The sequence below is a fragment of the Heterocephalus glaber genome, unplaced genomic scaffold (genome assembly GCF_053883595.1).
Source record: "Heterocephalus glaber isolate CG9 unplaced genomic scaffold, H.glaber_assembly_v1.0 deba00001550, whole genome shotgun sequence".
In the NCBI taxonomy this organism is placed as follows: Eukaryota; Metazoa; Chordata; class Mammalia; order Rodentia; family Bathyergidae; genus Heterocephalus; species Heterocephalus glaber.
This window is the reverse complement of record NW_028258343.1, coordinates 21518272-21542757: the sequence shown is the minus strand read 5'-3', so window position 1 is coordinate 21542757 and position 24486 is coordinate 21518272. Positions and strand designations below refer to the sequence as shown.

General features: G+C 41.6%; 1 protein-coding gene and 1 long non-coding RNA gene across 4 annotated transcripts; both read right to left on the bottom strand.

Annotated features, from left to right (window-relative positions):
• Window positions 1-22992, bottom strand: Serinc1 (serine incorporator 1). Of its 2 annotated transcripts, none has more exons than XM_004860151.3 (10): window positions 22376-22992; window positions 9935-10096; window positions 7719-7888; window positions 6683-6762; window positions 6218-6355; window positions 4228-4397; window positions 4054-4144; window positions 2899-3043; window positions 2562-2792; window positions 1-1594 (listed from the first exon to the last, which is right to left on the bottom strand). In XM_004860151.3, the coding sequence occupies exons 1-10, from the start codon at window positions 22412-22414 to the stop codon at window positions 1459-1461; spliced, it is 1362 nt and encodes a 453-aa protein (XP_004860208.2). In that variant the 5' UTR covers window positions 22415-22992; the 3' UTR covers window positions 1-1458. The 2 variants fall into 2 exon arrangements, with proteins under 2 accessions (XP_004860208.2, XP_004860209.2); XM_004860152.3 differs by having other exon boundaries at window positions 2568-2792; window positions 22376-22539.
• Window positions 18535-19405, bottom strand: LOC110344954 (uncharacterized). 2 transcript variants are annotated; one of them, XR_002387950.2, is made up of 3 exons: window positions 19258-19405; window positions 19013-19123; window positions 18535-18724 (listed from the first exon to the last, which is right to left on the bottom strand). It is a non-coding gene; the product is annotated as an uncharacterized LOC110344954 (long non-coding RNA). The 2 variants fall into 2 exon arrangements; XR_015442572.1 differs by lacking the exon at window positions 19258-19405 and having other exon boundaries at window positions 19013-19179.
• Window positions 22993-24486: the final 1494 nt, after the last annotated feature.

The window sequence follows — 24486 nt, the reverse complement described above, 5'->3', positions numbered from 1 at the left end:
CACTTTTCTGAATTCATTTATTAAGAGAACACAACCATTCAAAATTGTGAAACATAATACACAGAGTAAGGTTGGGGAATTAAAGTGAACTGTTGTATTCCACATAGTAATAAATATGTTTAAAGAAGCAAATGTAAATTTTTAAAGGCTTCATCAGGCACTAATTACACATACAAATAACTAAGTTTCTATATCTAAATTAACTTTTATACTGCTTGATTTCTAGGTTGAAAGATTATGATCACGTATGTATTTCAATTACATGGCAGTAAATACAAAAGCATTTAAACACCTGTTGACCTGTGTAGTAAGTACTCCTAAGCAGGGTGTTCCACACCAGGCCAGCACTCTCCCAACCTCAGCACACAGCCAGAAGGCAGGCTGGACAGCAGCAAGACATGTCACATGAAGTATCCACTCCTAACTGCATGTTATTTAGAGTAGAAATTATTTCTTAATGTCAGAGATTAATGCTAGTTCTGGTAGACTTAAGAATTTCCTAGCTTTGCCACTAATTAGCCACTTAAGCCTGTGCTTTAGTTTCTTCATTTGTAAATGAAAGAACTGCACTAAATTTTATTTAAGCACCTACGGAAGCCTAGTGTTTTAGTTTTGTCCCTCCCTGTCAAAATTTTACCACTTTTTGACTTTCAAAGCTAACTTGCAGAGTAAGTTTTAACAACCTCTTTTTTAACCTATGATTATCCTTTTAAAAACCTGGTCTGAATCCTTCAGAAGTCCTGATATCTCCACTACACCTACACTCGCGGCGTGGGTTAGCATGTTTGTTTGGCTGGTGAGTCACTGGGTCTACCCAAGGCAGGCCACAATCTTGCTGGACAGTCAGTCTCATACCCACTCAACAATCTGCCTGTCTTAGAAGGCTCTGCACCCAAACTTCACCCCCCACATGCTGGCCACTGAGCACTCTACCTATGTGAGCACCCTACCTTGACACTAAGGGAAGTCCTGAGAAAATGTGAGTAACTTGCATTTCCCAGACAATTACTTATGTGACCTGTTCATGTAATTTCAGCAAAACCATGTTAATTTCCGTGCAGTCTTCCATAAGGCAATACATCAGATATTTCAAAAGGCAGCTGTACATTTACTTTTAAAAATGCTAACAGTTCATAGTCTAACAGATTTAAAATCAAACTACCAGGCAGATGTTTTCACTGTGAATTTACTTCTAACGTCACGTGTACGGAGCAGAGGCCACGCCCGCCCGTGTCCCTTCTGACCCACCACCACAATCACGCTCTCCGCGGGCTCAGACTGCACACAATTAATGCACCTGGCAAGAAAACAACGAATACAATGGCAGGCAGTAAAATCTAATTCATGCCAGAACGACACTGGAGAAGTTACACGGGAAGCGCATACATACAAGTTTACAAAACTTGGGAATACTGCTAATTTCCAATGAGCAATGACCAAAGTACAACTGAAGCCCCGTCAGTCAAAGTCACGATTTGTGAGAACGAGCGGCGCCACCAGGGTCCACACGTACAGCACGAGGCCGATCCAGCTGGAGGAGATTTTCACCCACACGGCTGTCCACTGGCTCTTCATCTCCCGCGAAGGCTCGTACCTGAGGTGCACGGGAAGACACGAAGGGCCGCGGGGAGAGGGCAGTCAGTGCAAGCCAGTCTGTCACTGTCACGCAATACCCTGCTCAGCATGTAACCTGCTGCCTACCTCCCACAGGTCTGGTAATGGGTGAAGGTAAACACCAGCGACTCCCTCCCTCTACCAGAGTGAAGGACCCAGGCCTCTGCATTTTCTGTCCACTACCGAGAGAGACGGAGTGTGCCCTGGGAACGAGCAAGGGGTACTGTTCACAGCGTGCCTGAGAACCCAACCCAATTACCACTCCCTCGGCTCCTCAGGACCAACAGTGCCGAGGAAACCTGGCAGATTTCTGTGTTAAATCTTTTTGATCCCATCTTACCTTTCACCACCATTATTATCTGACAGCCAAAGCTCTGAATTACTGAGAACTATCTGGATTCTTATAGCTTAATATGAGATAGTGTAGGAATTTTAAACACTATGTTGTTTTCAGTAATAGTCAAGGCTGCTCTCAAAAAAATTCAGCAAAGAATAATTTTTCTCTTGCTGGTAATGAAAGTAATTTCACATACCATTCAAGAGCATCACACATTTAAAATTATTTAAAATCACACTGCCTAAACTGTACAATTCGAGTCTTAAACAGAATTGTTTTATAATCTTTAGATAAAATCAGTTTTAAAAAAGAACTATAAATTGCTTTCATATTCCCAGAAAAAAGTACATCTGTAAGAGCAACTATCAACATGCATTTCTGTAAAGAAATCTTGGTTTTATGGTTTTCCATTTATCTCTTAAGCTTACCTGTCCCCATGATAGTGTTTTTGGTAAGGCAAGAAGTCTCCACTTCTCCCCTAGCTTCACAGTTCACTCAGCTGAGCTGGGAGCAGTGCAGCCCTCAGGCTGGGAAGCACCGCACCGCATCTTAGGACAATCACGAGAAGCCCCAGAGCCCACCTGCCCAGAGCGCCACACAGCACAAGCACCTGTACCAGTTGGTCAGCGTCATCATGATGTACAGTGACGCCAGGAAGAGCATGAAGTGGAAGAAGGAGTAGCTGTAGGTGACGCCATCCCGCTCATTGTCCACAGCCCGGTGAGCACTGTCGCTGTCCTCTAGGGACCCATCGCTCCTGGCTCCCCCATCTTCTATCAGCGTTGACTCATCGCTTGTCAGAGTCAGCTTGTTAACCTGACTGTTGTTCGAGGTGCGGATGCTGCGTGACAGGGATCAGAAACAGAAATATATTGAAAAGAAATTATGCCCGAGTCGACAGCTGGGCTCCCTCCCGTGGAACACTTTCTGTTCGCAGGTTACCGTACCTTGAATAAAAGACGCACAACAGAAAGAGGATGAGTCCTATGATCCCTTGTGCGTGCCACCACTGGACAGACTGCCCTTCCTTTGGGCTGGTGCTCGTGGTGTTGAAGCCAATTATGCTCAGAAGACTTGGGTTGCAATTCGTTTCTGTAAAATAAGTTGAAAGCCAAATTACAATATAAGAGTAACAAAAAATGCCATTTTTTAAGGCACAGCATTCTCTGTAACTCATACTGCTGGAAATTCAAAAGTTTTTTCTGGAAAAGGCAAAAGTATAAAAACAAAACACTTAAGAATAATTTTTATCTATTAATAAGGAGATCTTTTTTATAATGCTAACATAGAAATGTGGAGAAAAACTAAATCACTAAATTTTCAACCTTATGCAAGAACATAGGAAAATTTTAGAAGAGTCAGAAATAAAATTAAGATGTTGTAAGTCATAATGCACTGGCTTTTGTACCCTACATTGTGACATAATACAGATGTCATGAAGTTTATTAGTTTGTCAAAGTGCAGTGTTATAAACAGAAAGCGTACACACAAAACCAATAGCAAATGCTTTGTGGAAATGACCATGAAGGCCTAACAACTATTAATACTTACTCGATCTCTTTGCTCTTTTGCAAGAATTAAAGGACTGGTAAAGTATTCCCAAAAATGTCATGTGTATTCTTCCTACAAAGCCAGATCTGTCAATTTCCACTTTACTAAGAAAAATTAGATAAGGCTAATCTCTAAAGCAAATTACTAATAAGAGAACACTGTTTTCCCTTAAAAATACTAACTTCTCTTTCTTCAAATAACATACACTGTACTGGCTTCTATTCCCATGGAATCCAAAACAACTAACCTATAATGCAATTAATTACAAAGTAGTTAGACAAAAAGAGTAATTTAATGGAAAAATCACAGTATACTAGAATCAAAATAATTTTAAGAGATGTTATTTCTTCCTATGTATGAAAGTTACCGACACTGAAAAGTGTATTCAGGTATATCTCTTATAATTTTCAGATGATTTTTAATAACCTCCTTATAATTTTTGTTCAATAAGTAAGAAACTAAGTGAAAAAACACAGAAGCCTTTTAGGTAGCTTAATCCCCCCAAATGACTACCTCTGGATAAAACGAAACACCGAGGACTTGAAACCTACCTGGCTCATTGGTCATTGCAGACCATGTCAGATACATCGTGTAGACTGTAATTACTGAAGACTGTAACAAACCAGATCTTGGTTGTGACTCCTGTAAGCAAAATATTAAGCAACAGTAAGTAGTCTGACATCATTCAAGATTTATGAAAACCGAGCAAGCTATGCACAGTGTACCTGGATTCTGGGCAGTATAGACATCACAGAAGCACCGATGCAGAGGAGCATGTTGACACTGATGAACGCCTTATTTTCTGGGCAACTGGCCGGATGAGTGTAGTAGACAAAGAACAGGACGATGGCAACTAAAGACAGCAGGTAATTCAGAGCTGTGGCTGATAACAAGGCTGTGAAAAAAACAATTAGATTTTATCACAAATACTAGATATTAGGCATGTAACTTGTTTTAAAAACAACCTGTCATTTTATCCAAAAATATAATTTAAGTAACTAACAGCATTACACAGGCTACAAAAGCAGGGGAAAGTTAATTCTGAATTTTTTCACTGAAGAATTCTATGGTACGTTACACAGAGCTCACTACAACATAATTTCAAGGCATTAAGGTAGTGACATGCTACATGACTTTTATTAGTAGGAACATTTATCTTAGAGTTTACAAATCACATTCTTGTAATATTAGGCATCACTTGAGGTTTTTAAAGAACCATAACCATTCAACTGTAAGTAAGGAAAGGTGTTAAGAAACAAGTCCACAAAACAATGTTTTTCCTCACCAAATGAAATCTTACAAAAATACATATTACGCCAGGGGAAGTTTGTTATTTACTAGGACAAGCTGAGATTCTTCTACATAAACTTCAACACGCATAACATGTGGAGCCCTGTGCTGCTATGTGTGTGGTGTGAAGTATTTCTGTATGTCTGCCTCACTGACAGGCTTCTCCAACTATTTATCGAATGCCTATGACACTCCAAGCCTGGGGATACAGCAGAGAATGAAACAGACAGCAAGCCTTATATCAAGACTTTTCCTTTTGACAATTATTTAAGACCTTTATTAACAGGTGCTTGCAGTTTGTTGACTTTTTTGAAAAAAATCAAGTTGTAAACTTTTATTACAAATTAAAAATGAAGTTCTTATATGAGGATATGTAAGTAAAGTTTGGAAACGACTAAAGCTTATTTCTTTTTTTTGTACCAGGGATCAAACTCGGGTCCTTGCGCTAGCGCAGCAGGCGGCGAAACCACTGAGCTAAATCCCCGGCCCCTAAAGCTTATTTCTGAGAGCATCAAGCTGGTTTTACTCTAACCACTGAAACCAATCATCACAAACTAGTTTTGAGAAAAATGTCAGGCTGAAGAGTCAAGAGATGTGGCTTATACTTCGTTTCAGTTATTTTGTTGTCAGCTGAAATCCAGATTGCTTTACATGAAAATGCAAATTCATAGCTTCTTCTGAAGGAAAACACAGTGAGTTAGTCTCCCTGAGTAATAAGTACACACTCTCCGATTGGCACCGTCCCCATCTGTACCAGAACTGACTGAGATCACTAGAACTTCAGTCCCTTCCCTCACTACTACTTCTTTTTTTTTTTTTTGGTACTGGGGATCCGACTTGGGACCATGCCCTTGCAAGGCAGGTGCAGTCCCACTGAGCTAAATCCCCTGGGCCTCTTCCCTCACTTCTGTTACCTATTTGGCCCTGACAGGATCTGAATTTTGATCTGTGCTTCTGAGTATAACACAGGACATACGTTCATTAGCAGAAACTAACATTAATGACACTACCACAGGGGTTCTGTGAGGTGTTACTGAGGCACACAAAGGAATCACTTAATGACATCAAATGTTCCCAAATATTTATCCTGCACCTCCTCTGTCTGCATTAATTGTACCGTTATATATTTATTTCTAGCAGTCTTCTTCCCTAGTTTCCCTAAAATTATGCTATAAAATGCACAAGCTTTCAGAAACAGGCCTTCAAACACTCTCTTTAGCCACTCTAGTTTTTTTACTCTTTCCTGGTTTCCAATCAGTTTGTCAAAAGATCTTTAACAATTTGCAGACACAGTAAGACAGATACGGTGCCATTGACCAATGGAAAACTTCCTGGCAGGAAATCAGACCACGACAGCCCTACGTGGCTCCCGTACCGCCCTCCCCGGGACGGGACACGGGGCTGCTCTCTGCAGCCAGGGCTCACCTGCATACCAGCACCTCGAGTTCCCCCCCTCCATCTTCTCCACCCACGACTCATTCCATGAATGCGCGAAGTCAATCAGCAGGACCAGCTGGATGAGGATGAAGCAGAAGGCCCCGGCCATGCCCACGTAGAACCACACTGGAAGGGAGGGCGGACACGACATGGACCCGTCATTTTTATTACTCTCTTTTCTTTTCTGGTACTGGGAGTCGAGCTCAGGACCTTGCGCTTGCCAGGCAGGCGCAGCTCCACTGAGCTGTATCCCTGGCCCTGTTACTCACTTTTCACACACACACTTTTCAGTAAGCACAAGGGAAAAATAACATTTGATATAAATGCCTTGGTTTGTAATGGGAGACAAAAGAAAAAGCAAAACAAAACAAAAATAAAGTTCCAGTTCCAGGTAATGATCAGTTTCCTTTATAAAACATCAGTATCACACAATTAAACATAAAAATTTCTTACCTGTTGTAAATGTTCCTTCTGGAATGAAGAATGCCCCAATAATAATTGCAAGTGCTGCAGCAAATTTAAAGAACCAAAATCTAAAACAAATGCAATTTTTATTAATAAACATTCATCCAACAAATAATATTATACATAAAAATTTTTAAGAGCACCTTGAAGAATAGCTACATTTTAAGTAACTGTTCTTTCTTAGGGTCCCCTCAAAATCAGAAGAGTATCCTATAGACCACTTCTAAGAGAGTTTTAAGAAAGTTGTTTTTGTCACTAATGCATACTGGTTTGATTTTAGTTTTATTTTACCTATTAAGTAGAGGTGTAACATGCACTGAACAATGAATAGTTTTACTAAATACATGATACATGCCACCATCCCAAAGAGAATTTAAAACCAAAGACTAAAAGACTGAAAATAAATCTCCCACATAACCATTTTTCATTATTAATATTAATATCCCATTTGTTTTTCCTCCTATCTTTGGTGTAGCACACGCTACCAGAAAAGCAAGAACAGGTATTTTTTAAAAATTTAGTTTGGGGGGGAAAAAATAAAAAGATAAAACCCCAAACATTCCAAGTGCCGTATGTGGTGCTTTATATTAAGGGAGACGGACAGCTGCACACTGACGCTTCCAGAACGAGCGCTGGAAACCCCACACACTGCTCAGGAGTGAGCTTTCCATCACGGCTACATTTCAGGTCCAGGAAACTCAGGTTCTATTGGGCCAGTCCAGCCACCCGAGAAGAGGAAGAGCTCCTCTCGTCTCGCCACAGCCACGGGGGTACAGAGCCATTGGTAAGAGGCAAATAATTAGACACTGCAAATCAGACTGATTGTCCAATTAATGACCAAAGCTACCATCTGCCGTCGGAAGTTTGACGTTCTCTAGCTGAAACAGGAGAATCTTATTACCTTATTCATAAACAGGCAAAATTCTGAAAATGCTGTTTACTTTCCTTAAAAGTTTCTTCACTGGATTCAGAACTGCTAAGAGGCCACGCAGACCGAACGGTTTACTCGCTCACTCATACTCACCCATTGTGCACGGCAGCTCTAGGGTCGCTGCTGCTCTTCACCTTGATCATGAGCAGAGAGAGGAGAAGGTAGAACATGGCCAAGCCAAAGCACAGGCGATACACAGCTTTGTAGCCGACCAGGATACTGCAGGGAACAACACCTTTCTCATTCTCACAGAATCCAGGGATCTAGAAAAGCAAGTTGCATACACGAGAAAAAACTCCACATGGGCTTAAAGAGCAGAGTACCTGGCATGTTTCCAGGGAACCAGAGATCAGTAGTTTGCTTTTCGAAGGCAATGCAACTTCAATTCATTTTGAGCTGTGGTCTCTCGTGATGATCACAAATGGATCTGACTTAACAATAAGTGAAACAGTAGTTCTATATTTTAATTCAGAATCTTGAAAAAGACAAATGACCTTTTCAGAAGTCAAACAAAGAGGCTGGGGCTGGGGTCCAGGAGTGAGAGCTTGCCTAATATGTATGAGGCTTGGGGTTTGATCTTCAGAACTTCACAAATGAAAAAAATAAAGCCACCTTGTAATCAGTGTGAGAAAAGGAATTTTTAAATGAACTGTTCAGAACCACACATACTATTCCTATGCATGAGCATGAATTCTTTCTTCCCACTCCCAGCCCTGCACGCTGAGAACATCGACCTTTTCAGTATGCTAGCTGTGTACTAGCTGTCAGTGCAAAGATGACTTCTTTGTCATCACCTTCCTTAATCTTCCCCCCAGACACTGTCTTGTCACCCCGGCAATTCTTCCTGAAGCCTGCAAATGCTTCTGGTTGTCTCACTGCTCCCGCGGAGGTGCCCTTTACTACCAACTCCCTTAAGGAGCTTTTGGCAAAGTCCCAGCACTGCTCACTAGGAATGGCTCTCTTCAGCATGCGACACCATGGCTTCACCTTTCATCTCTATCCCTGTGGTGGTTCAACCCAGCTGCCAACATAACTGGTTCGAGAGGAGATACCCACAGGATCAGTAAGAACACCTCTGGGTGTCAGGCTTGGTGGGGGGCGCCCCTGCCCGCTCCTCCACAGCTCTCCTCCTGCTCCCTGCTTCTGGCTGCCATGGGTGGAGAGAGCACCTTTCCTCCACCATGATGTGTCTGCCTCGAAGCCAGTGGAAATCCCGAGCCAAAGTAAGCCTTTTCTCCTTTACGTTGTGTATGTCAGGGATTTTGTCCCAGCAAGGGAAAGCTCCAACCCCAAGTCAGGATCTAGGTCCGATTTCTCCTGAGTTATACATGGACTACATGTGTACCTGCATCAAAAATTCCTGTGTTGAAACCCTAACTCTCCTGGAATGGGATTATGAAATGGGCCCTCTGAGCAGGTAATTAGATCATGAGGACTGTGCCCTCATGAACAGTGCCCTTAATCAGGAAAGACAGTCGAGAGCTTTCTTGCTCTTCTCTAGTAGGTGAGAATACAACAAGACGTCCATCTGCAAAACAGAAGACCTTCACTGGAACTCAACCATGCTGGCATCCTGACCTTAGACTTCCAGCCCTCAGAACCATGAGAAAAATTTCTATTGTTTAAGCTACAAAGTCTATGGTATTCTTGTCACATCGGCCTGAACTAAGACATATATATATACTTGTATGCAATACAGTATCCAACTCACTATCAGAAACTGAAATTATTATACATTTCCCTGTCTCTTTTCACAACCTAACTCACTGAAAAAAAATTTTTAAAAAAACTTTTCTCTTTCTTGGTTAACAGCAACACTGTCCTTCCAGTTTTCTAGGGTCAGATTCTGGTTGTTACTATATGATACCACTCATATTTAAATGCCAGCCAAACAGTTAATTCTACACCTATAAAATCTAATTCAGGCATTCTATACTCTCCTTGTTTTCATCACTCCAACAGCCTCCATAGTCATTTGAGTCCTATCCTTCCTTAACTACCAGATCAGTCTTCCTAAAGCACAGATACTCTGCTCAAAAACCTGTAATCATTATGTTTCCTAATTTTCAATTATGTATAAAAGTTCTACGCATTTTCAGAATGTCCTTTCTTTAGGGAGAAGAAGTCCCTCTTTCCATGACACTGAGATTCTGTCACCTGTTTCTTTCCTCCTATCACCACAGCTGACTTTCTGTACCACCATCACAGTACCTACCAAGCTACCTAACAGCCTGTGTCCTTCCTAAGTTTACAAAGCCTTCTGTATATTCTCGTGTCAGGTAATCAATGAATCCAAAAAAAAGACTAACCTTATTCAGCTGCTCTTCCATTCCTGGTATCAGCATGACACAAGCCACACACACCCCGACAAGCAGGAAGAGTGCGTAGATCAGCCTGGTCACTGTGGAGTTGTTCCCACTGGGGCAGCATCGGCACAGCAGGCAGGGAGCGCTGCCACAGAGGCACGGGATCTGGAAGGACAGGGCTCCCGTCAGCGCAGTGGAGGATGACACATGACAATTTACACTCTACTTGCTCAGAAAAGGAAGGCAAAAAGCCAAAATAATTACCAAGGACACAATATACGGTTTCATATAAACTATCTACTTAGTAACTGATGGGTAAGATACTGAAAAGTCAAACAGAAAAACACCTGTCCTCTATAGTGAACAGAATGAATAAAACTACACCACACAACAAAGGGAGAGTAATAACCAGCGACAACCAAAGTTTAGCTAAGAACTGGAAAAGTTATGATAGCACAACTGTTGAGCTCATCTCCAGCCTTGCCTCTTAGCCCCCAGATATCATAACAGTAAAAGTACACAAAATCCCAGGCATTTCCAATTCCTAGAGAGGGAAAAATAGTGAACTGATAAGCTTTTTCCTCTGCTGACTTTAGCTGTGGTGGAAACAATGAAAATGACAACTTCAGTCAGTTACAAAAGGTAAGTGAAAAACAGGCTGGCATCCTCTGGCTCTAAACTAGGGAACGGGGTGTGCTCCCGTCTAGGAGAGGTGAACACTGGGACAGGGATCTAACAGTGAGTTATCTCAGAAAGGCAAAGGCTGCACATTTTCCTAAGAGCTGAACTTTCCCACACTGCTAGACTTCAGGAAGCTGGAGGAGCAAGGGTATTCCAATCACAGCTACAGCTGTGGATCTACAGAGCCTCCAATGTCACAAAGGCGGAACTGTGAAAGACAGACACACTATGGCACAGATAAAGTTAGAACAGAGGCACTTTACATTAAACTCCAGTAAGACGGAAATAAATGTCACAACAGCTATGCAAACAACTTTAGCAAAGGTCAAAAAAGCTCCCCTAGGACAAAAAAGGAAGACATTTACAATAAAAATAACTCAGTAAGAAAAAGCTCCTACTAGTGCTTTATTTAAGCTACAGAAAAGTAACAAAAAGCTAACAAAAGAAAAAGACCTCAAAAACGAAAAGAGAGAACAGAAAGGGGGATTACAAGGCTAAGGAAAAAAAGGAGAAAGGGAAAATATGTAGAATAAAGTTATCAGAGAACAAAAAGACACAACTGAAAATAAAATTACTGACAGGGAGAATGGCTTAGAATAATTACCTAAGATGAAGTGGTAGTGACCAGACTTACCTCCTGCTTTAACAACTGAGAAAAATAAATGAAACAGTAGTATTTCTGACAGGCAAAGGAGCTCTTCGAGGGGCTCCTCTTTAGTACAGGCATAGCCCAGCAGACCACCTGACTGGAAGCCACAGATTTGGGACTCAGGAAATGAAGCAATTCGGGTTTCTCAGGCAGAATATCGGAGAGGACAAAGCTACTTGAACAGCAAATGCTACCCAAGCACTTAGCCCACGCGTTTGAACAAATTACTCAAGGGGCCTAGGTAGCTGGTATGTGGGAATTCCACCACCCAGAACAGCAAGCTACTATAACCCATGGAACAGTGCCAAAACAGCACTGCGGGAAAGGAGCTGTAAGACTGAATGAAGCTCTACCCGTTTTACTTTTAAAAACCTAAAAACAAGCATCAAAAATATCAAATTCTCATCAAGTAACTCACTTATGTCCAAGAACAAGAACTAAGAATATGTCTTAAATATGTAAGTATATCCACCCCTCACCAAAGTAAAATTTATAGCTGACATTTAATGAAACATTAGTAGGCATGAGAAAAAGCAAGAGCATACAAGGCTTAGAGAGAAGTACTGAGCTCAAACCAACCTGGAAATGACTCAGGTAATAGTTCATTCACAAACAAGTACTTGTAATACTAACCCACTTCACATGTTTAGAGGAAAACTAGAGTATGTCAAGGAGAGATAGAGAAAATAAACTAAAAGAACCATCTCCAACTTTAATAGATGAAAAACTCAACCCCATAATACTGAGTCAGCAGAATACATTAATGAATCTGAAGGCATGACAACAGAAATGATCCAAAATAAAAAACATTAATCAATCATCAGCTTAATCTAAGGACAAAAGAAATGAATCCTTCTGAGGAGGTAATTGTCAAAATTTCCCTAAATTTAATGAAAACTTTTGAGTTCACAGATTCAAGTTTGACAAAGCCCAACCAAAATATTATGAAAATGACATCAAATAATACTATAATCAGTTACTCCCCAAAGGGCATTACGGTGGGTAAAAAACACCCCAACCATATTTTCCTAAAGAAAATATGTACTTTAGCATGACAGAAGCCGGCTGGGCATCTCAGTAGCTGTGCTGGGGGAACAGAGGAAGCCATCTTTGTGTTCACCACTTGGTACGACGAATGGCAAGGAGTGTGCACATGTGTCAAAGGGTAAATGGGTGAATTTTACCCCAGTATGTGCGTAGATACCTTTTTATTTATAATTTTTCATTATATTTTTTCTTTTGATTTTCTTGTAGAATTAATTAGCCCAATTCAGTGCAATGTTGCATGAAAACCCACTTTTACAACTTTGGGAGGAGGTTGACAGTGAGTCATCAAGTGACTCAGCTACCAATCATGACTTGGATCATGTGAGCCAAAGAAGTTAGCAAGATATGACACAGAAGTACAGAATGAAGACCTTGATTCTATGAGAAAACAGTAATGTAAATAAATATTTGACTAGTCAAAATGCTACAAAATGGTCATGAATACCCAAATGATCTACCATGATAACTAGGTCAGAAAACATTATTAGGTTCTTGCCAGGGGAAAACCTACTGGAAGGAATGCCAACACTCCAATGTTAGAAATTGTAATGGACCATAGGGTACAAGATGTCTTGAGATACAGTAATAATGAAATACAAGCAAAACATTCCATATGCATCAATAGTAACTCAAAAATATATTTATCATGACATCTCACTATCTGAACTAAAAGCTTTCATAGCAAGACTGTATCATTCTAATGGTGCTAATCAGAATCTAAAAGATTTAAGGAAAAGTGACAGATGTGGAGTTGAGTTTTTAGAATAATGACACTCAAGAGATTTGGTTTCTTTCAAAATTGCCTAAACTATGATAACAAAAAGACCTGTCAAGAAAGGAAAAAAAGAAAAATCCAACAATTTGGCTGCTATTTGCTCATTTTTTAAAAGCTTTAGAACTGTCAAGCAATTTAAAACACTGTCTAAATACATGACAAGTGACAACCTGCATCATTTCATAGTTGAACCTTTTGACATTATATGCCAAATAAACCTCTTAAATACAGTATAACAATATATGCCCTGGTAGATGCGAAGACATTTTATTGAATTTAGAAATTTATCCTGGAACTTAGCCACCAGGTCTTTATTGTGCAGTAATAAACTGTCTGACCTTGTGAACAGACTTGCTGCATCTATTTCAAAAAGTAACCCAAATGTCACACTGGACAATTGGTTCATGAGTTACCCACTGATGTTACACTGGTAAAAAAAAAACAAACACGAAAATCCACCAGGAGACCAGCACAGGAACTATTCCCAAGTGCAAAGTGGAGATTCCTGGAAAAAATGTTGCAAATTCATAATAAAGAAATGTATAGCACTATCTTTGGATTTGAGAAAGTCATAACATTTGCTTCTTACATGGTGAAAAAAAGTAGTACTGATACTGTCAACATTACACCATGATGATAAGACAGTGAGTGAGGTCTGGCGTGGTGGTGCACACCTAATTCCAGACCTCAGGAGGATAAGACAGGAGGATCCTGAGTTCTGAGGTCAGCCTATGTGACACAGTGAGTTCTAGGCTAGTGTGGACTATATTATGGAGAAGAGAAACAAAGTAATTTTGATACCGTCAACGTTATAAACAAAGTTAGGCAGAAATAGGCAGTCAGACAGGGGTAGGCCCATGTGGAAGTCAGCGCAGAAGATGAGGACACATCAAAAACCATCATCTCATTAGGGGTGAGTCATCTCCATCCACTAAGACTAAGATTACTAAAACTAAAGAAAACTAAGACTACAGGGACGGGGATTTAGCTCGGTGGTTTTGGTGCCTGCTGCACAAGTGCAAGGACCTGAGTTCAATCCCCAGTAGCTAAAAAAAACCCCTAAGACTACAGATTATCGACCAAGGTTACTGATGTCATCCATCTGCCTTTGCTACTGATACAGGGCATAAGATATATGGACTTCCAAATAATATAAGGGAAATATTGTAACTCCCAAACTGCTAAGATATCCGAAATGCCAAGTTTGTGTTTTCTAAAATCAAAAATTGAATTCTAGGAACAATGGAGGTTAAGAGTAGGAAGAATTTACTAAGGTAGCTTCTAAGAGAGACAGAAGGGGACCCGAAAAGTGGGTTGTCCACCAACCCAGACTCTCAAGGCTGTTTTATTGAGCAAAGCCAGGTAAGGCAGGTTCAAGGTAAGACAAAACTACAGTCAACTAATAAGATTAAAAGTAGTCCCTTAGGTAATGTTGATCCAATGGGAAATCACAAGGTGGGTATAAGGCGGGACAAAGCTATGGTCAACCAATAGGAGTACAACAAGTAGAGTTACTTAGGTAATATTCATTAAATGGGGTTCAAATTCATTCAATGGGGGAAGCAAGTCACACAGCAAACTTTAATGGAGAGAACAAGGATTTCCAGGGAAGGAAAGGACTAGGGAGGTTTTGGTCCCCTCCCAAGGTGACTGATGCCTATTTAGAATATCAATCGCTGCTGTACATCCCTAAGGGAGGTACAATGGAGGCACTCTTTTCTCTTTTTCTGGAAACCTGGCCTTCAGTGAATGTGCCTCCAGCCACAGTTGCCTCTGTATCACCTTTGAGGAGCCTGCCTGCCTGCCTGCCTGCAATATTTCTAATCAACTTAGCAGCCTACAATAATACTATTGGATCAATATTAGCTAAGTGCCTGTACTTGTATTGGTTAATTATAATTTGACACACATTGTACCCACCTCTCATGACTTTGCTCTATAAAACTTCCTCAGCAAAGTGGGCTCCCTGGCAACCCATTCCAGACCCCTCCTGTCTCTCAGAAGCTTTCTCTATTCCCCATTCCTATTCCCCAATAAATTTTCCTACTCTTAACCTCCATTGTTCCTTAGAATTAATTCTTTGACTGGGCAACATGAACTCGGAGTATCTGACATCTAGCAGGTTGGGAGTTACTTTTATCTCCCCTCTGTCAGTTACACCACAATGATAAGATTGATAGTGAAGTGAGGTGTAGTGGTGCATGCCTGTAAACCCAATACTGGGGGAGAGCTGGGGAGCCCTGGCTGAGGCAGAAGGATCCTGTGAGTTCAAGGTCAGCTGGTGATACGTGGTATGAGATCAAGGATAGCCTGGAGTACATAGCCAGACCCTGTCTCAAAGAACCAAACCAAAAAAAAGATTGATAGTGAATCTTCAACACAAATGAAGCCAGAAATGGTCACAACTGACAACAAAACGAAAGGTGGAGTAGATGTTGTCAACATGTTATGCAGCAACTATAGTGATGTCACTTGCAACACAAAACACTGGCCAATGGTTGTTTTACTCCATCCTAAATATGCCAGGCATAAATAGTTTCAGAGTTTACAAAGAAAATAACAAGCAGAAAATATCACAGAGAAATTTTCTTAGAGGATTGGGACTGGAACTAATAAAAGATCAATTAAGGGCCGGGGATGTAGCTCAGTGGTTCGGGCGCCTGCCTCGCAAGCGCAAGGTCCCGAGTTCCATCCCCGGTACCAAAAGAAAAAAAAAAGGTCAATTAAAACAGAGGAAGAACAATATGTATCTATCTGGCCAAAGAACTCCGCAGACCGGTGAACATCACAAGAGCCTCCTAAGGAAAAGGGAGAGCAGCGAGGCGTCAAGTGTATCCTGCCAGAGGAGACAGGGTAAGCGGTATGTGTGGATGGAACATGCTGTTGTCATGTTTGAGGACGGCTACAGTAATCAGAACAGTCGTATAAGCAAAATGGCAGACCTGGTTATAATATAAAAACAAAAACAATTTAAAAAAAGATAAACATTGCCTCATAAAAATTACAACACCAGCCAGGTGTGGTGGTACAAGCCTGTAATCCCAGCTCTCTGGGAAGCTGAGGTAGTTGGATCGAATGTTTGACGCCACCCTGAACTACCCAGTGAATTTCAGGCCATCCTGGAATATAGTGAGATGCTGTCCAAAACAACAATTTAAAAAAATCAACATCACCACGAAAAGAATGAAAAAGTAAGCCAATGACTGAAGAAAATATTTGCAGATCAGGTATCTAACTCCAGAATATAAAAGGAATTTTCATAACTCAGTAAGAAGACAAAATGAACCAATTAAAAATAGGCAAAGCTATGGATGGCAAAATAAACAATAAAAACTGCTTGGTATGAGTAGCTGTTAGAGAAATTCATATTATGATCATAAAATACTAAATGCATAATGGCTAAAATTAAAACACAACAATAACCAAAAAATCCCAGTAGTATCAACTACTGACAAGAACACACAGCAACTAGAACTTAACACTTTGCTGGTAGGAATGAAAAAATGGTACAGCTATTTTAAAAATCAGTTTTTTCTAAGTCAAACATACACTAACCATAAATAGTAACCTGCCAATGCCACCCCTAGGTATCAGGTCTTAAAGAGTCATACAAAAATCTTTCAGATGGGAACGCTTACAGCTATTTTAATTGTAATCACCAAAATCTGGAAATGCCCCTCAAACATTAAGTGGACAGATAAGCCGTGGAAAAACCACACAATGGAATGCTGCTCAACAATAACACTTAAAGTACTAATAGACACAGCAACATAAACAGATTGTCAACTAATTATGTTAGGTAAAAGATGCCAGACTCAAAGGCCACATGCTCCATGATTCCACCTCTATCATACTCCAGGAAGGTAAAACCCAAAGGCCAGAAAGCGGGCCCCAGCTGAGACAGTGGAATTTCTCAGGATGACTGTTCTACAGTGGGCACAGGACTTACATGCATTCTCATAACTCGAACTATATACCAAAAATAATGTTTCTGTATGTAAATCATAGCTTCTCTAAAAAGTAACAAAATGAACACAGAAAAACTAATATGGAAGAAAACAAACATAACAGGAAGTTAAGAGATACTTTTAAAATTACCTTCCAAAAAAACCAGACATCCACAGGTAAATGTGCAGATAAAAACACGCAGACAAAAACACATTATTTCTGAGAAAGGAAAAAAGTAATAAAACATTTAAACTCATATATATCTTATTTAATACCAAAGATAAATAAAAACTAAAATATTCAAGCTGGAAAAAAACCCAGTCACCTGCACATGTACATTGGGAGAGGGTGGATAAAAAGCCAAAGACAGAACGCAATGGAAAAATAACTACAAAGTTCTGAAGAAAATGAGCACAGCATACCATTTTTACCAGTCCAAAATGTCTCAAGTTCTTAACAGTTTTATTTATTTATTTATTTATATTTTTGGTACCAGGGATCAAACTCTGGACCTTGCCCTTGTGCAAGGCAGGCAGCGGAACCACTGAGCTAAATCCCCAGCCCCAACAGTTATTTTTAAATACAAAGACTCAGGGATTTCAGTACTGATAAATTCTTTTTTAGAAAATCTGCTAGACGACAAAATGTGATCAACTAGGAGATGACATTAAAATTCAAAAATGAGCTAGAAGCCACGGTAAAGTAAGGAGTGGAAAGCTTTGAATTTACTGAAGCGTAGAGCAGGAGCACTGAGGAAGCATCAGAATTACCTGGAAGGTTTATCAAAACATTTCTGGGGCCCAAACAAGGTTTATACTACGCTTCCAGGTGTTCTGATGTTACTGGGTCCAACAAACCCACTTTCAGAACCACTGGTGTGGGAATTAGGGTTATAAAACACAAGGGCAACACACAAGAAACAGCCTAACAAGCATATGGCTAAAAGTGGCAAAACGAATCCATGCATTACCCTATGATCTCTTGAGAGAACCTCAATAAAAAGATAAAGGGATTTCAGAAAAAAAAGGATGATGGGGCTGGGGACTGAGCTCAGTGGTTCCGCCGCCTGCCTTGCGAGCACAAGGCCCCAAGGTTCCATCCCCGTACCAAACTAAGAAAAAGAATGAAATTAAAATATCAGAAAACAGGAGAATGAACTGGAAGGTACAAAATTGAAAACGATTAACTGTCTTCACAGAATAAGAAAGCTGAATTTTATAGCTAACAAAGGTGCCAGATAAGCAGCAAGGAAATGTGTTCAGCAGAATCAGCCAATAAACAGAAGGAAATGGCAGGACCTAGTGCCTCCCTAGGTGAAAGCAAGATCACTGGTTCAAGGTCTTTTCAAAGAGCAGTCATGACTACTGGATTTCATTTCAATGCCTGCATCAGCCAACTACAGGATCAGAGGTCTTGACAGAGAAACATCAAGTTACGCCCACAACAGGGATCCATACTAACAAAACACTGAATCAACTTTATCTGTGAAAGTGAGAACCTCACCATTCTTGGTTCCATGGGAAAGCTTTCTTGGCAGGAAACTGGAAGAGTTCTCAGGACACATCAACTGCCCTAAATACTTGCATCAGCTTTTGTAACAAAATGGCACCACTAGTCCACTTCATTGTGAAGTCAGCTGACAAGTTCTACCACGTGCTTCTGGGTCTCATTCCTAAATATTCCACAGAAAACTCTACCAAGAAAAGAAATTGGGTGGAAAAATCTTAAAAGAAACAAACTATGCAAAGAAATGAAAGCATAAAGACAATAAGTATACTTAAGAGATAAGAGTAGTAATTCCAGGAAATAGGCACTAGATGGCATGAAACAGAAAAAAAACCTCAGGGTGAACTGAGCGTGGTATAGTATGCCTGTAACCCCAATACAGTGGACCCTTGACTTATGAACTTGATTGGTTCCCAAGGGCTGGTTGTAACTCAAGTTGGTTGTAAGTCAATACAGCTGAGATCTGGATATTTACCTAAATACACGCTATGGATAACGTGAGGCAGACGAATCTTCCATTAACTTAACCCAAGTTGTTCATATGTCAGGCCGGTCCTAACTTGAGGGTCCACTGTACCTGGAGAGGCTGAGGTAGGAGGATCATAAATTCAAGCCTTGCCTAGACAACTCAGCAAGATCCTGTTTACTTCAAATTAAAAATTAGGAAAAAGGGCTAGGGATATAGCTCAGTATAAAGTCCCTGGGTTCAATCCTCCATACCTGGAAAAACCCAAAATAACTCTCGGTCTTTTGGTAATTAAAAATGTTGCAGCAAGGGACATTTCTCAGACAGTAGTCCAAAAATTCAATGACACAGACAACAAGAAAGGAGAATCCCCAGAATTCTGGTTCAGGGAGCACATAATCTGTGTAACAGAAAGAAAACAGAAAAAAACGCATGTGGTGGTGGTGGGGGACCTGAAGAAATTCCACTGACTGGTGGATAGAAGGAGAAAAGGCAACACAGAAAAGATGTCTAAATGATTTCACAATGACCAATTTCAGCAACACTGCAAGTGAGATTACAAAGGAGCAAAGCCTTCCAAACTCTAGGGAACTGGCTTCGGATTTAGAATTTTACACCCACACCCAGGATATTTCCTATGCTGTCTTCTCAAGGTCCATTACACCAGAACCTAAATGCAAACCCAGAAAGAGAACAAGCAACGCAGTAAAAATGGTTTCAGCCCAGGAAAGGGAAGGCGCGCCCTCATCTGAGTGAAAGCAAAATCCCAGATGAAAACAGTGTCTATCAGCACAGCCTCCCTTTAGCGCCATGGGCAGATGGTACCATGCTGATACCAAAATCCATTCTATACAATGGCATAGGAACTGTGTGGTACGACTTAATACAATGTAAGTGCTATGCGAATAGCTGTTAACTGAACTGCTTGGAGAATAACAAGTCTCTATTCAGTACAAATGCAAAGGAGGGTAATCATTTTCATTCCTAATTGGTGCAGCACCTGTGGATGTGAGGTGCTGACACAGCATCACAACCTAGATCAGGTACCACAGGCATCTGAATTTACTGGGAGACAGACATACAGAGCTGGGGAAGTTGGGTTAGATTAACTAAATACACAGATAATAAAGCAGCAGTAACGCCAACGTGCACAAAAGTTGTGCATGAGGGGAAAAGTTACCACATATTACATGGCTACACTGTAAAGCACATTACCCAGTTATTAAAAAATAAAAACTATTTATATGCATAGGATGGTTGTAGACATATTAACTCATTTAAATAGTCACAACAATGTTTAACCAAAACTACAAATGCTTCGGAAAAGGAAGAGGGTATAATGAGGGTGTATGTTTGATTCTGGTGGTGGTATGGGATGAGGACCAGCTGAAATCAAAGACAGCTGCTAAGCCTTCCTCTCTCATACTCAGAAGGCAGAACTAAAACAAACAAACTAAAAGCCTCCCTCAAGTCAAGAATGATTATATGCATGTTATTTATAAACACTGAGATACCTATTTAAAGAAACACTGCCTCCAAGAAGTGAAAAGATGAGCGGTGTGCCGTTCTTCCTAAGTCACACAGAATTATTCTATTATGTAGAATTTTGAATAAATTGTTATGTAATTGATGAGAGCTAGGATGCAGGAGAATGGTGAATATGTTCCCACCTTTCCTATCAGTGAATGTAAAACTAAAATGTCCCTTTAAATTTCCTCCAATGTTTTACATCATCTTTTTTTCTTAAAGTTAGAACAAGATTTCTCAGTCATGGCATTATGGGTATTTTGAGATGAATATTCTTTCTGGCTGGAGGCTGCCTTGTACAATGTAGAATATTTAATGGCACCCTGGTCTCCACCTATTAAGATGCCAATGGCCCCATACATCTCAAGTGATGCCAAAGAAAACTCTGCAGACATTGCTTAAACATCCAGGGGTTGAGACAAGGGTAAAATCACGCCCAGCTGAAAAGCTCTATTCTGGTATCGCCTCCTTAGAGAGTTGTCTTCAGTAACCTCCTTAGGTACGGTCTCCTGACTAAGATAAGAAACACTTATCTCACATTCAGCAATTCCTTAGTTATTTCTTTTGTGTGCACGTAGAAAAGATGGATTTCTATATAGCAAGGCAAAAAAAAAAAAAAGAAAAAAGAAAAATTCAGAAACAGAGACAAAGAGAAAGAATAATTCAAATTACACACTTTAGATTCTTAGATCAGCCAGTATGACCCAGAACCACGAGCAACCCCTTGGCCACCTAGCACTTCCCCTTTGCCCCTGAAAACCCTAAAGGTGCTGGACAACAGGCTTGCCCCAGATCTCCCCCAGAAGAGGCACAGGAAAATCGGGCGCAGCCACTCGGGCCTGGCACTCGGGAGAGGCCAGCAGCAGGGACACTCACGGTGGCGGGCCCAATGATGGTCACCTATCACATGGAAGAAAACTGCTGATTACTAACTGTTCAATTATCTAGATATTAAAGTAACTAAAAGACAGTGTCAGTTTTATCAAGGACATTCTTTTACTCAACAAAAGCAGCAATCTAAGGTGTAAGAGTATTACTGAGAATACAATTTTTCCCCATTAGTGTTCTCTAAAGCTATTTCCTTTGACTTAAAACACATACATACAAAAAATCCTTAAAACGTTTTCCGTCCTTCTAAATCTCTACAAACTACACTACACCCACTGAATAACTGGGTCAGATTCTGACATTACAAATTAAATTACATAACACCTTAAACCAAAAAATCGAGGAAAACAACCTTATGATAACCATTTATTAGCTTCTAACACTTTTTATCTCATTAAATTTGCCTCCTTTACCTACAAGTCAGCGAATTCAATCAGGGCATTTAACACATTATTGGCGCACAAACGGGCTTCCCTCTCAACGCCAGCGAGAAAGAGCCAGGGCACAGGGCACAGCCATGGCAGCAAAGCCCGACAAGCACGCTCCCGCCTGGGGGTCCCCAGCGCCACCCCTGCGCGCGCACCCTCCGCGGAGCAGCACCGGGAGCCCTAAGCCGGCAGGCCCAGACCAGGGCAGGGCCAGGCCGCAGCCCCAGACCAGGGCAGGGCCAGGCCGCAGCACAGCCCCGCCCGCGCGGAACAGAGGCCGGGCCGCGCTGCCGCAGTCGGCGGGGGCGGAAGCGGGCGGCCCCGCAGGGCCTGGGCTCTCCGCACCCTCCCTCCGGGTGCCCCGGCCTCCACGCGCCGTTAGGCCCCGACAGACCGAAGTGCGCAGGACAACCGGAAGAACCCGGGTCCCCCGCACTCCCTGCAGGGGGGAGAGCCAGGCCCGCTCCCGCTCGGGTCGCCCTCCTCCGGCCCGCACGCCGGCACCCGAGGCCGAGCAGGGCCGCCTTACCCAGCTCGCCATGGAGCACAGCCCCAGCACGCTCCCCATGGCCACCGCGTCGCCGGGGAAGGTGCCGACAAGATGGAGACAGCTCCTTGCTCGCCTTCCAGGGATTATTTACTGCCCGCGAGGCACTTCCGGTGCGGAGCCCGGCCGCGCCTCGTGTGTGCGTCACTTCCGCCGTGGGCCATGGGTGTGGCCGGAGCCCGCGCCTGGCCGCGCATGTGCAAGTCGGGGCTGTTCTGCAGTCTCCTATGCTGGATGATTTGCGGCTAGTCGCAGTTTCTAGATTAAAAATGACCGACTAGTTGAGTTTGAGCAGCAGCAGGACGCAGCGCTGCGGTGACGCCTGTGGGTGTTTGCAGCGAGCTCCCCTCCTGGCCTGGGGCGCTCCGGCCTAGCTCGTCGGTTCCCTCCGCTTCTTTCGGCTTTTCCCGCTTCTGCATCCCTCTTTCCGCGCACACCGGCCTAACCCCCCCCCCCCGACCCACCGCCCGGGTCGAGTTTCGTGTGGATATTTATATTCATCTGGCTGCCTGAGTCCCGTCTGACTTCTGTCTCGAACACCGCTGTCCTCGGGAGTTGCCCACACGGTCTCAAGTGCAGGGTTTAGAGCAGACGTGTGCTCTGAGTGCCACTCGCAGCCGAGGCAGGCGGGCCTCAGGGGAGGGGGTTCTTAGGAAGTGCTAGCTCTGACTATTGAGAATAATAATTGGTCTTTGAAGATACGCTGAGAGGAAAGTGTGACAAACAAATAAGTCCAACTTGAAAGAGTCATTGCCATAACTAATAATGAGATGCAGCCCTTAACTCGGGACGAAAGAGGAAGGAATGGGGTTGGATTAATGATAATGAGTTTCCTTTGGACGTCCTGAACTTGAAGTCTTTGAAATGTCACCCATTTTCACTTGGAAATGCAAGCTTGAGAACCAGGAACGAGATACAAAATTTAAACTAATTTACGTAGAAATTACTATGGAAGACTGAAGAAGTTAAACAGAGGGCAGTATAAGGACAACAGTCCTGAATATGGAACCAGTATTTTTAGTACTGGAATAATTACCAGGTGGGAAGAAGCTATTCATTTAGTTTGCACCTTCTCAGTTGGATTTTAATGTCATCTGCACGCACCTTGTCTTCCATCTTCTGCATTTTAAACCACATTTTCAGTATAAATTGTGAAAATACTAAAAGATACTTGACTCCTCAGAATCTCTTGTAGAGTTGGGAAGACCAACCTCATAGAACTGTGAGGTTTAGATGCCATGACAAGTGATAAAACCCACACTGAGTGCTGTAGTCAACACGGGCTAGTTTCCTTACCTTTTCTGCTAGGAAGACTAACTTCTGTGACTTGCCAAGCTCGAGTAGACAGCTTCCACCCAAAAGGCTACCTCCGTTTCTCAGATCATTTTCCCAGGGTGCTTCCCTAAGATTTCCTGTTAGGTTCATATTTTTGGGAAGGATATCATCTTGTGATTCATAACATAGAAGTTTAAAGATTCCAAGACACTCAATACTTTCATGGGTGAATTCCAGATATCATATAATTTTCACTGAGTGTCTCCTGTCTGTGGCAGCTATGATACGAGAGAGATGTCTTTTCCTTAACCGGGCCTATAGTAACTTAAACGAGACTATTTCTTATATACATATCCAATAATAGAGTGATGTATTAATTTAAAAATCATGGCTTAGGCCAGGGATTTACCTCAGTGGTTCCACCGCCTGCCTTGCAGGCACAAGGTCCTGAGTTTGATCTCCGGTACCAAAAAGAAAAAAAAATTTCATGGCTTCATACACTAGTTTGTTTCATCACAAGCCCTGGAAAGACCTTTTAGGAAATCTACAATTATGTACATTATGAATCTACAAAGTGAGTTATGGAGTGGGATGTACATGGTAGAGAATCTCAAGAAAGTTCCAGATCCACGTTTTCATTTCCATAAGATGACTCACCAGGGTGCTTAAAATATGCTTAATGAACGTGTTGGTGTTTATCACCCCAAAACTAAACGTGTTTAAAATGAAAAATATTTTAGAACCACAAAGGTAAGAGAATATTGTCATAACCTTGAACTTTTCATTTCTTCAAGAAATAAAGCACTGTGTAAATAGTT

Coding starts and splice junctions, on each gene's coding strand:
- Serinc1 (XM_004860151.3), bottom strand. CDS start 22,414: ATGGGGAGCGTGCTGGGGCTGTGCTCCATGGCGAGCTGG. Junction 4,398..6,217: donor CTCGAGGTGCTGGTATGCAG/GTGAGCCCTGGC, acceptor TTTTTTTCACAG/CCTTGTTATCAGCCACAGCT. Junction 2,793..2,898: donor TTGTGCGTCTTTTATTCAAG/GTACGGTAACCT, acceptor CCTGTCACGCAG/CATCCGCACCTCGAACAACA.